Source organism: Tenrec ecaudatus, chromosome 18 (assembly GCF_050624435.1).
Source record: "Tenrec ecaudatus isolate mTenEca1 chromosome 18, mTenEca1.hap1, whole genome shotgun sequence".
Classification (NCBI taxonomy): Eukaryota; Metazoa; Chordata; class Mammalia; order Afrosoricida; family Tenrecidae; genus Tenrec; species Tenrec ecaudatus.
The window spans coordinates 7,600,357-7,613,554 of record NC_134547.1 but is presented as its reverse complement, the minus strand read 5'-3'; the positions used below and the strand labels follow the sequence as shown (position 1 = coordinate 7,613,554).

General features: G+C 53.1%; 1 protein-coding gene across 1 annotated transcript in view; it reads left to right on the top strand.

Moving 5' to 3' along the window:
- Positions 1-13,198, top strand: part of MYBPC2 (myosin binding protein C2) — a 34,646-nt gene that overhangs the window by 14,906 nt on the left and 6,542 nt on the right. Inside the window, exons 13-23 of the mRNA XM_075538010.1 lie at positions 2,708-2,873; positions 5,230-5,336; positions 5,705-5,734; positions 6,127-6,266; positions 8,100-8,259; positions 8,357-8,461; positions 8,865-9,053; positions 9,426-9,560; positions 11,302-11,469; positions 12,097-12,185; positions 12,284-12,479. Coding sequence (XP_075394125.1) covers positions 2,708-2,873; positions 5,230-5,336; positions 5,705-5,734; positions 6,127-6,266; positions 8,100-8,259; positions 8,357-8,461; positions 8,865-9,053; positions 9,426-9,560; positions 11,302-11,469; positions 12,097-12,185; positions 12,284-12,479 — 1,485 coding nt within the window. The remainder of the gene's footprint in view (positions 1-2,707; positions 2,874-5,229; positions 5,337-5,704; positions 5,735-6,126; positions 6,267-8,099; positions 8,260-8,356; positions 8,462-8,864; positions 9,054-9,425; positions 9,561-11,301; positions 11,470-12,096; positions 12,186-12,283; positions 12,480-13,198) is intronic.

Below are 13,198 nucleotides of genomic sequence, written 5' to 3'. Positions count from 1 at the left end.
TATTATTCCATGTCTTACACTGACCGATGTCTCCCTTCACCCACTTTTCTATTGTCCGTCCCCCTGGGAGGAGGTTATGGATCGATCGGTTGTCATTGGTTCCCCTTTCCTCCCCCCACTTCCCCTTACCTTCCTGGTATGGTTACTGTCTGTCCTGGGTTCCCTGTGTTTCCACCTCTGATCTGTACCTGTGCGCATGCTCTGGCCTCACCAGATTTGTAAGGTAGAACGGGGATCATGATAGTGGCGGGGAGGACCCTTGGGCCTAGTCTTTATGAGACAGGAGCGAGTCAGTTGCTTCTCTGACGGGCATCATGGGTACATTCAAACCACCCACCTGTCGAGGAGTGACCCAGCCCTTGCGGAGGCCTGGTGGTGCAGTGGGGTAGGCGCTGGACCGCTAGCTGCAGGGTCAGCGGTTCGAATCCCCCAGTCTTTCTGCGGGACAACAGACGCATTTCCTAGTCCCATAAAGAGTCACAGCCTCGGAAGCCCACAGGGGCCCTTTGAGCCTCTCCTACGGAGTTGGTAGGAGTCAGGATCAGCCCGGTGGCAGCCAGCTTGTTGGCTTGTTTTCTTTATTCCCAGTTTTATTGGCCCTTGGTGCATGTCTCATAGAATCCAGTAGTTACATCCTCTCCGGGATATTATAAGATCATCGCCACCGTCCACCTTAGAACGGTCCCTTCTTCCTCGTCCTCCGTTTTCAGTACCCCCCCCCCCATTCCCCGCCCCCGATTTTGGCACAAAATATACACAACAAAACCTTCTTTCATTCAACAACGTTGGCTGGCTTTCTGGTCCAGCGCTCAACCGGATGATGTCTGAGCCCATGGTGGCGGCTACAGAGTCCACCCATCTCATTGAGAGTCTTCCTCTATTTTTGCTGCCCCTCTACTTGACCAAGCGCCACGTCCTTCTCTAGGGACGGGCCTCTCCTGATCACACGTCCAAAGCACGTGAGAAGTCTCACTGCCCTCGCTTTATAAGGTTCATGTATAAGAAGCATTCACAGAACAAAGCCAAAGGACTCCATAGAACAGGGCCTGACACCCCCCGCCCCCCCCCCCGTGGGTTTCCGAGGCTGGAAATCTTGCTGGGAGACAACAGCCTCATCTTTCGCCCCCAGAGCAGTTGGTGGATTTGAACCGGTGACCTCGCGGCTACCAGTCCAATGCATGGTCCACTTTACCACCATGCAGATTCACACACAAGATGACGCCGGTGGATCTTTTTCTTGCCTTTCTCAGCCTTCATTTATTGTGAGGTTTCTCCTTTTTTTTTTTTGAACAGCATTGAAGTTTCTTTTTAAAAAATATGTAAATACGTATTTTATATTTATTTATTTATTTTAACTGCAGGTTCTCACAGCCCTTATCACCATCCGCACATACATCCGTTCTGTCTAACACATCTGTACCTATGTTGTCATCTTCTTTTCCAGAACTTTTTCTTTCTACTTGAGCTCCCCTATCCTGTTCTTTTTTTGGTTGGTCTTTGGATCGTGTTTTGTACTTTGTGTTGTTGGCAACTCGCCTCTTTACGATGCCTCCAAGCGTAGTGCTCACGTGGTGCCTGGGCTTTGAAGCCCAAGGTGGCTGTCAGGTGCCCCAGGGAGAGAACTCCTGCGTCACGCAGCACCTCCGTGCAGGCGCAAGAGGGTGTCATCCGCCGGAGCTCAGCCCCACGTGCTCACCAATACCAGAGGCTAATACACGATCCACGGACAATGAGGGTGCGTGCTACTGGCATTTCCGGGGCCACAGACGCCCTGCCTTTGTTTAGCTGCTTATTTAAAACAGGCACATGCATCCAACCGGGGGACAGGTTCCTGTGTTAATGTAAACGTTGTCCCCAGAGATTTGCAGGGAGCTCACCCCTGGATCTCTTCGAAGAGCAGTAAGCAGGCCATGATCCTCCGATTGATCCCTTGTCCACAGAGACACCCCCCCGCCCCAACCAGGCATCCTCTCTGGGAACAGTGAGACTGGTCTGTGGATCCGTACATAGCCATGAACAAAGGGATGTGGAGATGTCCACTCCTGGGGAGGGGCTTCGTGGACAGAGTGTCAGGTGGAAAAAAGAAAAACAAACCACAGATTCACTTCTCATTGTGGGGGGAGAGGAGAGGGGTGGGCAGGAAGGACGGGAGGGAGGGAAGCAAGAAGGAGGGAGAGGAAGGAGGGAAAGGTGAAGGAAACAATAAAGGAAGGGGAGGGGGAGAAGAAGAGGAAGGAAGGAAGGAGGGAAGGAGGGAAGGAGGATGTGAAAGAGAGGAGGGGAGGAAAACAGGGGGGAGGAGAGAGGGAAGGGGGAGGATGGAAGCCAGGTGCCCTCCCATTGTACTCAGGGCTGTATCCCAGTCTCCCCTCCTGTTGTACTCAGGGCTGTATCCCCAGCCCTCCCCCGTTGTACTCAGGGCTGTATCCCCAGCCCCCCATTGTACTCAGGGCTGTATCCCCAGCCCCCCCATTGTACTCAGGGCTGTATCCCCAGCCCCCACCCCCGTTGTACTCAGGGCTGTATCCCCAGCCCCCCCCCCGTTGTACTCAGGGCTGTATCCCCAGTCCCCCCCACCCCCCGTTGTACTCAGGGCTGTATCCCCAGGGCCCAGGACCTCAGCATTTGACACAGAGCAAGGGCTCTGGAGTCAAGTCTTTGGGGAGGGATTGTGAGCATCCTGCCCTGCTTCCCCGTCTCCTTCCAGAGAAGCAGCTGGAGGTCCTGCAGGACATCGCCGACCTGACGGTGAAGGCCTCGGAGCAGGCCATGTTCAAGTGTGAGGTGTCTGACGAGAAGGTAACGGGCAAGTGGTACAAGAACGGGATCGAGGTGCGGCCCAGCAAGAGGATCACCATCTCCCACACAGGGAGGTGAGGAGACGGCCCCTGGGGCGGCTGGTCCCCCTGGGCCTGTGACTCTGTCGCTGTGCCGTCCCACAGGGGATTAGGACAAGGACCCACCGTGCTCCAGTAGGGGCTCCTTCACGTCCCTGCCGACATCTGAAAAGACAGACCCCATCCCACTACACAAGGTCACGGTCACCCATACAGGGGCTAGGACTGTCAGAGGAAGCCAGCCTTCAACACCCGAAGGGTCAATAGGCACAATTGTACGGCGATGACATAGAAGGATGATAGTAAAGTCACAGAGCAGCGGTTCTCTACCTGTGGGTTGAGGCCCCTTTTGGGGGTCAAACGACCCTTGCACAGGGGTTGCCCGATTCATGACAGTAGCAAAATGACAGCGATGAAGTAGCAACGGAAATAATCTTATGGTTAGAGGTCACCACCCCATGAGGAAATGTAGTAAAGGGTCTCGACATTAGGAAGGTTGAGAACCACTGCCCTAGAGGATAGAAAAGATAAAGGAGTCAGACATATTGTATGGTAGGATGCTCACCTCAGCTCCTCTTGATGGACCACGCAGAACTGGGAGAAGCGAGAGAGAACCTTTACTGTCTTGGGACATTTATAGATAGCCTTAAGACATGCATATTCCGTAGTTACATGAGTCACAAGATGGCGGCATCTACTTTAAGGTCCTAGAGTTCACAGGTGAGGAAACCTAATACCTGTATTGGGGAAAGGTACAAGGCAGGTTGGGTGTCAAGGTGGGAAGAGAGAACAAAAGGATCATGTCTGCTTCTGTAGGGAGATAGAATCAACCATATGCTCACTATAAGGCAGCACAGCTGTTCAGGGGAGAGTCTGTGGGAATGATATTTAAAACAGGATCATGTACTTGGACTTGACCTCTAACTTACCAAAGTGGAGGCTTTTCTACCGTGGAATACCAGCTTTCCAGATTCCCTGTTATAGGTTAGGGAATCTAGTCTTCGTCCCATTTCCCTCGGGGTTCGTTTCCCACAGAGGATGCCCACACATACTTTTTTGGGGAGATGGGGGAAACCCAGCAGAAGAGGTATACTCATGTGAAGCTTAGGAATGAGGAATCAACCCAGGCCAAGCTCACCACCCTCCAGTCAGACTCATTAACGACCCCACAGGACAGAGTGGAATTGCTCCTCGGGGTTCTCGAAATGCTCCATCTTTGCAGGGGCAGCTAGCCTCAAAGCTCTCCTACCGAGCAGCTAGTGGATTTGAACCACTAACCTGGAGGCTAATGGCCCAGGGGATAACCCACCACCCCACCAGGGCTCCTTCATCGTGAGAAAACCAGAAACCCCGATGCCCAGCCACTGTCGACCTCAGATTCCTAGTGATCCCAGAGGACAGAGCAGAACCCACAGCTCCCATGGGTTTCTGAGGCCGTAGCTCTTTGTAGGAGAAGAACCTCATCCTTCTTCCCCCAGCTGGTGGGTTTGAACGGCTGACCTCACAGTTAGCTGCCCAACACGTAACTCGCTCCCCAAGGAAGGAGAAAGGCTACCGTGGAGTGATATCTACTTTAGGTCCGGCATGGGTGCCAGGGCTTCCACGTATCTATTCCAATCAGACCGTGGTTGGTTTCTGGCACTCTCATCCGTGACTTGGGGCAGAAAGAGGCTAAGTCACCGGCCCTGAGTAACACAGCTAAATACGTGGCAGAGCAGGCATTGAGGCCAGGGGGACAGCATTCCAAGGTCCAGAATTAAAAATGGCGAGCATGTAGATTGGATGGAGGCGGACGGTGTTTTTCTAGATGGCGTTGAGAGAAAGGGATTGTGTTAGTCTGAGTGGACTGGAGAAACAAATCCACGGAGGCTCATATGTGTGTGAGGGAGAATTTTTGTATCAAAGAGCAATTAAGAAAACAGCCCAGGTCAGTCCTGATCAAGTCCATAAGTCCTATATTAGCCCATATGTCCAATACTAGTTTATAAATTCCTCTTCAGACTCACACAACACATTCAGGAAGATCACAGGCCAGTAGGTGACAAATCTTGTGGATTCGGTGGCAGTGGAAGCATTGAAGTGCTGGCGTGAGTCTCCATGTGGCTCCTCCAGCTCTGGGACTCTGGCTGTCATCAGCATAACTCCATGGGCCTTGTCATCAGGAATATCTCACAGGGAGAGTCTGTGTGTCCTGCCTCCAGCGAGCTACTTATCTCCTTAGCGCCTCTAAATGAGGTCATCAAGCTGCCACCTGAATGACAGGCTAAACTCCACCCCTTCATTCTTAAGTCTCAAGTTGACACCAGATTATGTAACTGCCACAGGGATTGGAACAGTATGGTTCCGTGGGGGCTCCCCAGCCTGACCCCGACACTGCCCCTACAACCCCCAGGTTCCACAAGCTGGTGATTGACGATGTCCGTCCTGAAGATGAAGGGGACTACACGTTTGTGCCTGATGGCTACGCCCTGTCCCTCTCGGCCAAGCTCAATTTCCTAGGTGAGGATTGTATTTTGGTCACTGGGGGGACAGGGTGTGTGTCTCAGCACCCATCCTGCCTGGTCCTGAGGCCTTTGGCTGCCTCCTCTTAGGATTAAATTCCCTACATCTACATTGGGGTCAAGGGCAAGCATCCGTCCCCCTCAGGGGGCAGAGTCAGGTGAGAAATGGATGGAGAGAGCGCTGTAGGCATTGAAGGTTGCTCATGTGGTGGGCAAAGGTGAGACTAGGGTATAATTGGTGGGTCTGAACCTCACTCCAACAGCCCCATTCCCCAGGTGACTTCCAGGCCTCCAACTCTGGTGAAGGTTGGGGTGAGGGGCTTGCTGGCTTAGAACTCACCACCCCAATCTTTTTCTGTCTTCCAGAAATTAAAGTGGAGTATGTACCCAAGCAAGGTAAGGGACAAGCATTGCTCTGTGAAGTAAGGGAGCCCAGATCCTTGGGTCTGAGGGATGAGGGGTTTGAAAGTATGGTTGGGAAACCAGACTCCTTGTTGAGAGAAAAGGGTGTGGGGGAGGAGGGGATTGGATTTCTTGAATCCTGTGACTGAGGAGGAGGAGGAAAAGGAGGAGGAGAAGGAGGAGGAGAATGCCAGGGCCAATGACTACTGAGTTTAGGCAGGGAGGGGAAGTGAGCTAGACTCTTGGAGAGATGAGGAAGTTAGGTCTTGGATTTCTAGATTTTTTATGCTTGTTGGAATCCAGTTTCTGAGGAATCCCTGGTGGAAGACGGGAAGGGCCCAAGATGCCTACCCTACAGTCCTCAGTATTGCCTCTCTGCCTACCAGAGCCACCAAAGATCCACCTGGACTGCTCGGGGAAGACCTCAGAGAATTCCATCGTGGTTGTAGCCGGGAACAAGCTGAGAATGGATGTGTCCATCACAGGGGAGCCCCCGCCCGTTGCCACATGGTTGAAGGAAGACGAGGTAAAGACCTTTCTCTGTGCTGCGTCCTTTTCCCTCTTGGCTCTGCTGGGGGGCCGTGGGAAAGTAGTCCTCCAGATTGTGTTTTAATTCCATGGTCGGTAAATTGAGGATCTTCATTCCTTCTTCAGAAGACTGTGTTGAAGATTAGTTATGCTTTTTCCCCCCTGTCACCTAATGCAGGACCTAGTACATGATGGGCATTCCATCCATTTATCCACTCACCCATCCACCCGCCCATCCATCCATCATCCACTCATCCATCATCCACCCACCCATCCATTCATCATTCACCCATCCATCCATCCACCCAACCATCCATCCACCCAACCATCCATCCATCATCCACTCATCCATCCATCATCCACCCACCCATCCACTCATTAACCAACCCTCCATCCATCCATCCATCCATCCACCCACCCATCCATCCTCCCATATGCCCTTAAGTTCACCTATCCACCCATGTACCCACTTATCTACTCATCCATTATCCATGAACTAATCAGTCAATATAGCCACCCATTCATCTATTTATACATTCATATATCTGTCCATCCATCACTCTATTGATCCATCCATCTATCCATCCACCCGTTCACCCAGCCTCCTCACCCATTCATTCATCACTAATCTTCTCCAGACCTTGTAGCTGGTTCCATTTTTGTGCTCTTCTCTATGATTCAATTTCCTCACCTATGAAATGGGCAGATTTGCCTCAGTCTCCCCCTCCTCAGTTCACTCAGCAAAAGACCCCCTAAGGTTCTTCTGTGTCAGCCATTTAGGACACGGTCATGAACCAGACACAGACTCTCTCTTCTGAGAGCATTCCATTTGGGGGAAAGATGGTCACAGTCCAGAATGGTCATGGCTGAGAAAAAGCGAGATCCCAGAAGTTAGGTGAATCCACCTTCAGCTGGGAGTGTTCAAGGATGCTTCTGAGGAGAGGTGGCTCCTAGGTTGGTCCTGAAGGATGAGTAAGACTCTCAGAGCAAAGAAGTGGGGCAGGACATTGCATGTACAAGGGGTCACCTTGTAAGGGGTGGGACACAAGACAGGTAAATGTTTTAAATTAAGGATGGCGCTTTAAGGTTGTGTTCATCCTGGATGACTAGAGAACCAAATTCATATAGACACTCAAATGTGTATAAGAAAGAGCTTTATATAAAAGAGCAATTGTGTATTGAGAAACACCCCAACCCAGTCCAGATCAAGTCCATGAGTCTGATATTAGCCTGTATGTCGTTACTACTCCATAAATTCCTTTTTAGACTCATGCAGACATGCAAGAAGGCTGAATGCAGGAAGGTCACAGGCTATTGGGTGGAAAGTCTGGTAGATCCAGTGGCGATAAGATTGAAGCATCTCAGGGCTGGTGGGGGGTCTCCACATGACTCCTCCAGCTCCAGGGCTCTGGCTCCATCACTGTGTCTCCACGTGGCTTGTCAACAAGAATGTCTCGCAGGAAGAGTGTGTATTCTGCCTCCAGGGATGAAGATGGGAGATCCCAGAATCCTCAGGAGAAGGCCATGCCCACACAGAGGCCTCACTGGCTATGACCTGATTGACAGGCTAGACTCCACCCTCTAACCTAGTTAACAAGTTGACATGAAATGATGTAACTACCACAAAAGGTGAAGAGGATAGTTGGGATGGAATCCAGACTCTGAGTCTAAATCCCCCAAAGGAACCTTGACGGCCCCGATCCAGGGCTTGGTACCTTCTGTGCTGATACAAAACCGTGGAAAAAGCTCGAGCAGGGGGAGGAAGCCCGGTCAGATCTGGGCTTGGGAAAGAGATGCAGACAGAGCAAGGCCCTCCTTTGGCTGCGCCTAGGTGTTCACCGCCACCGAGGGCAGGACCCGCATTGAGCAGCGGTCCGAGTGCAGCAGCTTCGTCATCGAGAGTGCTGAGCGATCGGACGAGGGTCGCTATACCATCAAGGTCACCAACCCTGTTGGCGAGGAAGTTGCCTCCATCTTCTTGCGCGTTGTGGGTGAGCAAAGACAGCTGGGAGGACGGGGGGCCTGCGGTGGGGTGGGGCAGTCCCCAGAAGCTATGGGGAGGTCCCTAACTTTTTGGCTTCTTCCCAGATGTCCCGGACCCCCCAGAGGCTGTGCGGGTCACCTCGGTTGGAGAGGATTGGGCCATTCTGGTCTGGGAGCCACCCAAGTATGATGGTGGACAGCCGGTCACTGGTGAGTGCTCACAAGCCAGTGTCCCTGTAACCTCTGAGCTCTCTCACCCCCTAATGCCTCCTTTACCTCCCAGGTTCCTTAAGGTCTTCAATGCCCCTCCCGCGAAACCCCAGCTTTTCGTCTTTGATGCCCCACAGTTTGTTTACGTCTTTCCCCGTGGTTTTTTTTTTGAATCCCCAGTTAGAATTTTTGCTTTGGTTGATGGCCTCAGAGTTTCCTTTTTTGTTGTTGTTGTTTTTTGGTGATTCGTGAATCCTTTGGAACTATCATCCCATGAAGGGTGACCTCGAACTGCTGTGACCCCTGAGATTAACCCTGGGTTGTGGGACTCTCTTTGATGTGGCACCACCCCAAACGGGTCCCATGACTGTCCCCTCCCCCTCTGTGTTTGGGGAGCCTCCAGGATACCTCATGGAGCGGAAGAAGAAGGGCTCTCATCGCTGGATGAAGCTGAACTTTGAGGTCTTTACGGAGACGACGTACGAGTCGACCAAGATGATTGAAGGCATTTTCTATGAGATGCGAGTCTTTGCTGTCAACGCCATTGGGGTCTCGCAGCCCAGCATCAACACCAAGCCCTTTATGCCCATTGGTAAGGCGTCTCCGACCTTCTAGCAGTCCCTGAACCCCGCCCCCCATCCTGCCCATCATTGCCCTTTGACCCATGCTGATCTCAGACTCAACAGTCTCTGCTGATTTCTGTTGCCTGTCCTCCACCCATTCGCCTCAGTCCCTCCCTGACCCTACACATCCACCGTTGGGACCCTGGACCCTGCAGTCTCTGAAGGCCTGCCCCTCATCTTGGAGTCCTCACGGTCCACGAGGTGTTGTTGTTTTAATGAACGACCCTTGGCAACAAGTCTTTGCTCGATGACCTTCGTTACACGGTTGGATCCCTTTCCCAAGCCCTGACCTCTCATGTATCTCCACATCCCATTTTCCTCCGGTGTTTGTTTTTGAATAGCACCCACGAGTGAGCCTCTGCACCTGACGGTGGAGGACGTGACCGATACCACCACCACGCTCAAGTGGAGGCCTCCAGACAGGATTGGGGCAGGCGGCATTGATGGGTACCTGGTGGAGTACTGCCTGGAGGGATGTGAGTGACCCCCATCAGGCCTAGTGCTTCTCCCAAAGCCCTTTCCGTGTCCAGCTTCCGGGGAACTAAAGATGGGGACGTTCAGGGAGAGAGAAAGAATGCATTGGGGCTGCCATTGTTCTGCGCTGTGCTTGCATAAAACCCTACCAAGGTTGGATGAAGCCAAGCATCCCATGACCAGTTCTTTCCCTTTGTCTTTCTCCCTTTTTTCCCGAAACCCATTCTCCATCCAACATCTTTCCTTTTTCTATTTCTCTACTTCGTCTGTCAACGGTTCTCAATCTTCCTCATGTCGCAGCTCCTCATGTAGTGGTGACCCCCCCAATCATAAAATTACTTTCATCGCTACTTCATCACTGTCATTTTGCTACTGTGATGAAGTGGGGGACCCCTGTGAAAGGGTCATTCAACCCCAAGGGGGTCACCACCCACAGGTTGAGAACCACTGCTCTGTCTTCATTACTGTATCCATCCATCCATCTGTCCATCCATCCATCCATCCATCCATCCATCCATCCATCATGATTCCTTTTTTGTGCCTGCCTTCTCTCCATTTCTCCAGCCACTCACCAGCCCCTCCGCCTGCGTTCCCTTTTCCTCCTCTTTGCTTCTTCATCCTCCCTTTCTTTCCTACACTCATTTGCCTACCAGTCATCCATCCGTCCTTCTATTCATCTGAAAAAAAATTAGGATCATCTTACCATCTATCCATCTACTGAATTTTTTTTCTTCTCTCACATACCTACCTTCTACTATCATTTGTCCTCTTTCCTTATTCCATCTATTCCACCACATGACTATCTAATCATCTATTCAAAACTCTTTATCCATCCACCCATCCATCCATCCATCCATCCCCTCCACTTCTCCATTCTCCATTAGCAAACATTGGGCATAACTCCCTGCTAGGCCCAATGCCACAACGTTGGAGGTGTCTCCAGCCACACCCATCTCCCCTGGAAAGACAGACCTGCACACGGATAATCAGCATGGTATCCCAGGCTTCAAAGTCAGATGAGGGTTCGAATGCTGCCCCTGCACTTTCTACCGTGTGACCTCAGGCAAGTCACTGGGCCTCCATTTCTTCCTCTGCACATGGCGAGGACCAGTCAGTCCCATCTCAGCCAGTGATGAAGACGCTCGGTCATGCATGCGCACGAATGGATGGTGGGACCCTTGCCAACTTCCTCAATCTCTCTCTTCCCAGCGATCTTGACCTCCTTCCTGCCTACTTTTGCCAGACCCACCCCGATGATTCAAAACCAAGCTCACCTGAGCTGGGTCTGCTGACTGTTGGTAGGACTCCCAGGGCTCCCCCAACCCCGTGGGGTCAAACCGAGGTAGAAAAGACATCTCAAGATATCATGGAGAAGCAGGACATTCGTTCAGCTGTCCCTAACCACCACTCCCTGATACACCTCCCACCCCAGCCCCCTTCTCTCCTGGCCATGCTCCCTGTCCCTCCATCCAAGCTTTGGCGGGAAAGCAGAGCAGAAGACCTTTCTAGAATTAGACAGGGTCTGGATTGCCCTCCTACCTGTTGGGACTTTGCCAAGATCCTTAATCTCTCTGGACCTCAGATGAACGAGGAATTCCTTAAGGCGGAGGGGAGAGGGAACCTGGATGTATGGTGCATGCTCATGAATGTGAGCTGCTGCGCTGGGCGCTGTGGGATGGGGATGGGTGTGGGGTCGCCGAGGAGGGTCGTGAGCGCCCCTCGCCCTGCTCCTCCTTTGCACAGCCGAGGAATGGCTGCCCGCTAACACGGAGCCCGTGGAGCGGTGCGGCTTCACCGTCAAGGATCTGCCCACAGGAGCACGAATTACCTTCCGAGTCGTGGGGGTCAACATCGCAGGGCGCAGTGAGCCGACCACCCTGACTCAGCCGGTCACCATCCGGGAGATTGTGGGTGAGTGGGTGATCCCTGCGGGCCTAAGGCAATGATTCTCAACCTGTGGGTCGCGACCCCTTTGGGATCGAACTACTTTCATAGGAGTCGCCTAAGACTGTGGGAAAACACCTATTTCCGATGGTTTTAGGAACCATCACCGATCCTCTATCCGTCTCCAGGGGGGTCCGCCCACTTGCGAGTCCCCAGTGTGAAGACTGACCCATGCTTCATGCTCCAAGACAAAATCTCATTGATTTGTCATTAGAAATAAATATTTCACCATCTATCATGACATATTGTTTTGGGGATGAATCCCTCTGTTTTCATGACGTTCAAGTTGCAACCATGAAAATACATCCTGGACCATCCATCACAGGAGCAACGTGACAGTGATGAAGTAGCCACGGACATCATTTTATGGTTGGGGGGGTCACCACCACACAAGGACCTGTCTTTAAATGGTCAGTGTGAGGAAGGTGGAGAACCACGGTCCCAAAGAGATCAAATGGGGACGCATCCGACCTGCCCTTTACCAGGGGCCATCACGAGGGTGGACACCTCAGCCCCGTGGATCTTCCTATCTCTAAAGTGTCCCCTCCATCCAGCGCTGACCCGTACCCCCCCCCCCGCTGTGTGTGTTCTCAGAGCAGCCCAAGATCCGCCTCCCGCGCCACCTCCGCCAGACCTACATCCGCAAAGTGGGGGAACAGCTCAACCTGCTCATCCCCTTCCAGGTACGGGCCGCTGGGGCCCGGGACGCAGGTGGGACCCCCCCATCCCGTGTGGGTGGGTGCAGAGGGGCTGGGCCGACCTCCCACCGCCCTTCCCGCAGGGGAAGCCGCGGCCCCAGGTGGTGTGGACCAAGGGCGGGGCCCCGCTGGACGCGTCGCGCGTGCACGTGCGGACCAGCGACTTCGACACGGTGCTGTTCGTGCGCCAGGCGGCGCGCTCCGACTCCGGGGAGTACGAGCTCAGCGTGCAGATCGAGAACATGCAGGACACGGCCACCATCCGCATCCGGGTCGTGGGTGCGCTGGGCGGGGCCGGAAGGGGCGGGGCGGGGCCGGAAGGGCCGGGGCGGGGCCGGAAGGGGCGTGGTCAGCAGGGGGCGGGGTCCCAGGGAGGTGGAGACCCTGCAGTGGAGCGAGCAAGGGCAAAGACCACGTGGGGCAGTGGGAGGCGAAGGTGGGGCAAGGTGAGGGGTGGTCCTGCATGATCCAGGTGCAAGAAAGGACAAGGGGGCGCCCAGGGAGGAAAGGAGAGGGAGGAGAAGGTGTGAGAGAGAGGAGAATGGGGAGAGGAGCCCAAGGGAGATGGAGGGGGAGAGGGGAAGGAAGAAAAAGAAGAGAAATTGCTGAGATGAAGAGAGGGGCCAGGCAAGGGGAGACAGGGTGTGTGTGGGGAGAGGGGTGAGGAAGGTGAGGAAGAGTGGGTGGGGGGGAGAGGAGGCGAGGACAGACAGGTATGGGGACTGTGTTAGTCTGGGTGGACTACAGAAACAAATTCATGGACACAAACAAGCATATAAGGAAGAGGTTTAGATACAAAAGCAGTTGAGTATTGAGAAAACATCCCCCCCCAAAAAAAAACTACAAAAGAAAACATCCCAGCCCAGTTCAGATCAACTCTGAAAGCCCGATATTAACCCATATGTCCGATCCCAATCTATAAAGTCCTCTTCAGACTCATATAGCCACTCGCAATGACGCTGAATGCAGGAAGACCACAGGCCAGTGGGTGCAAAGTC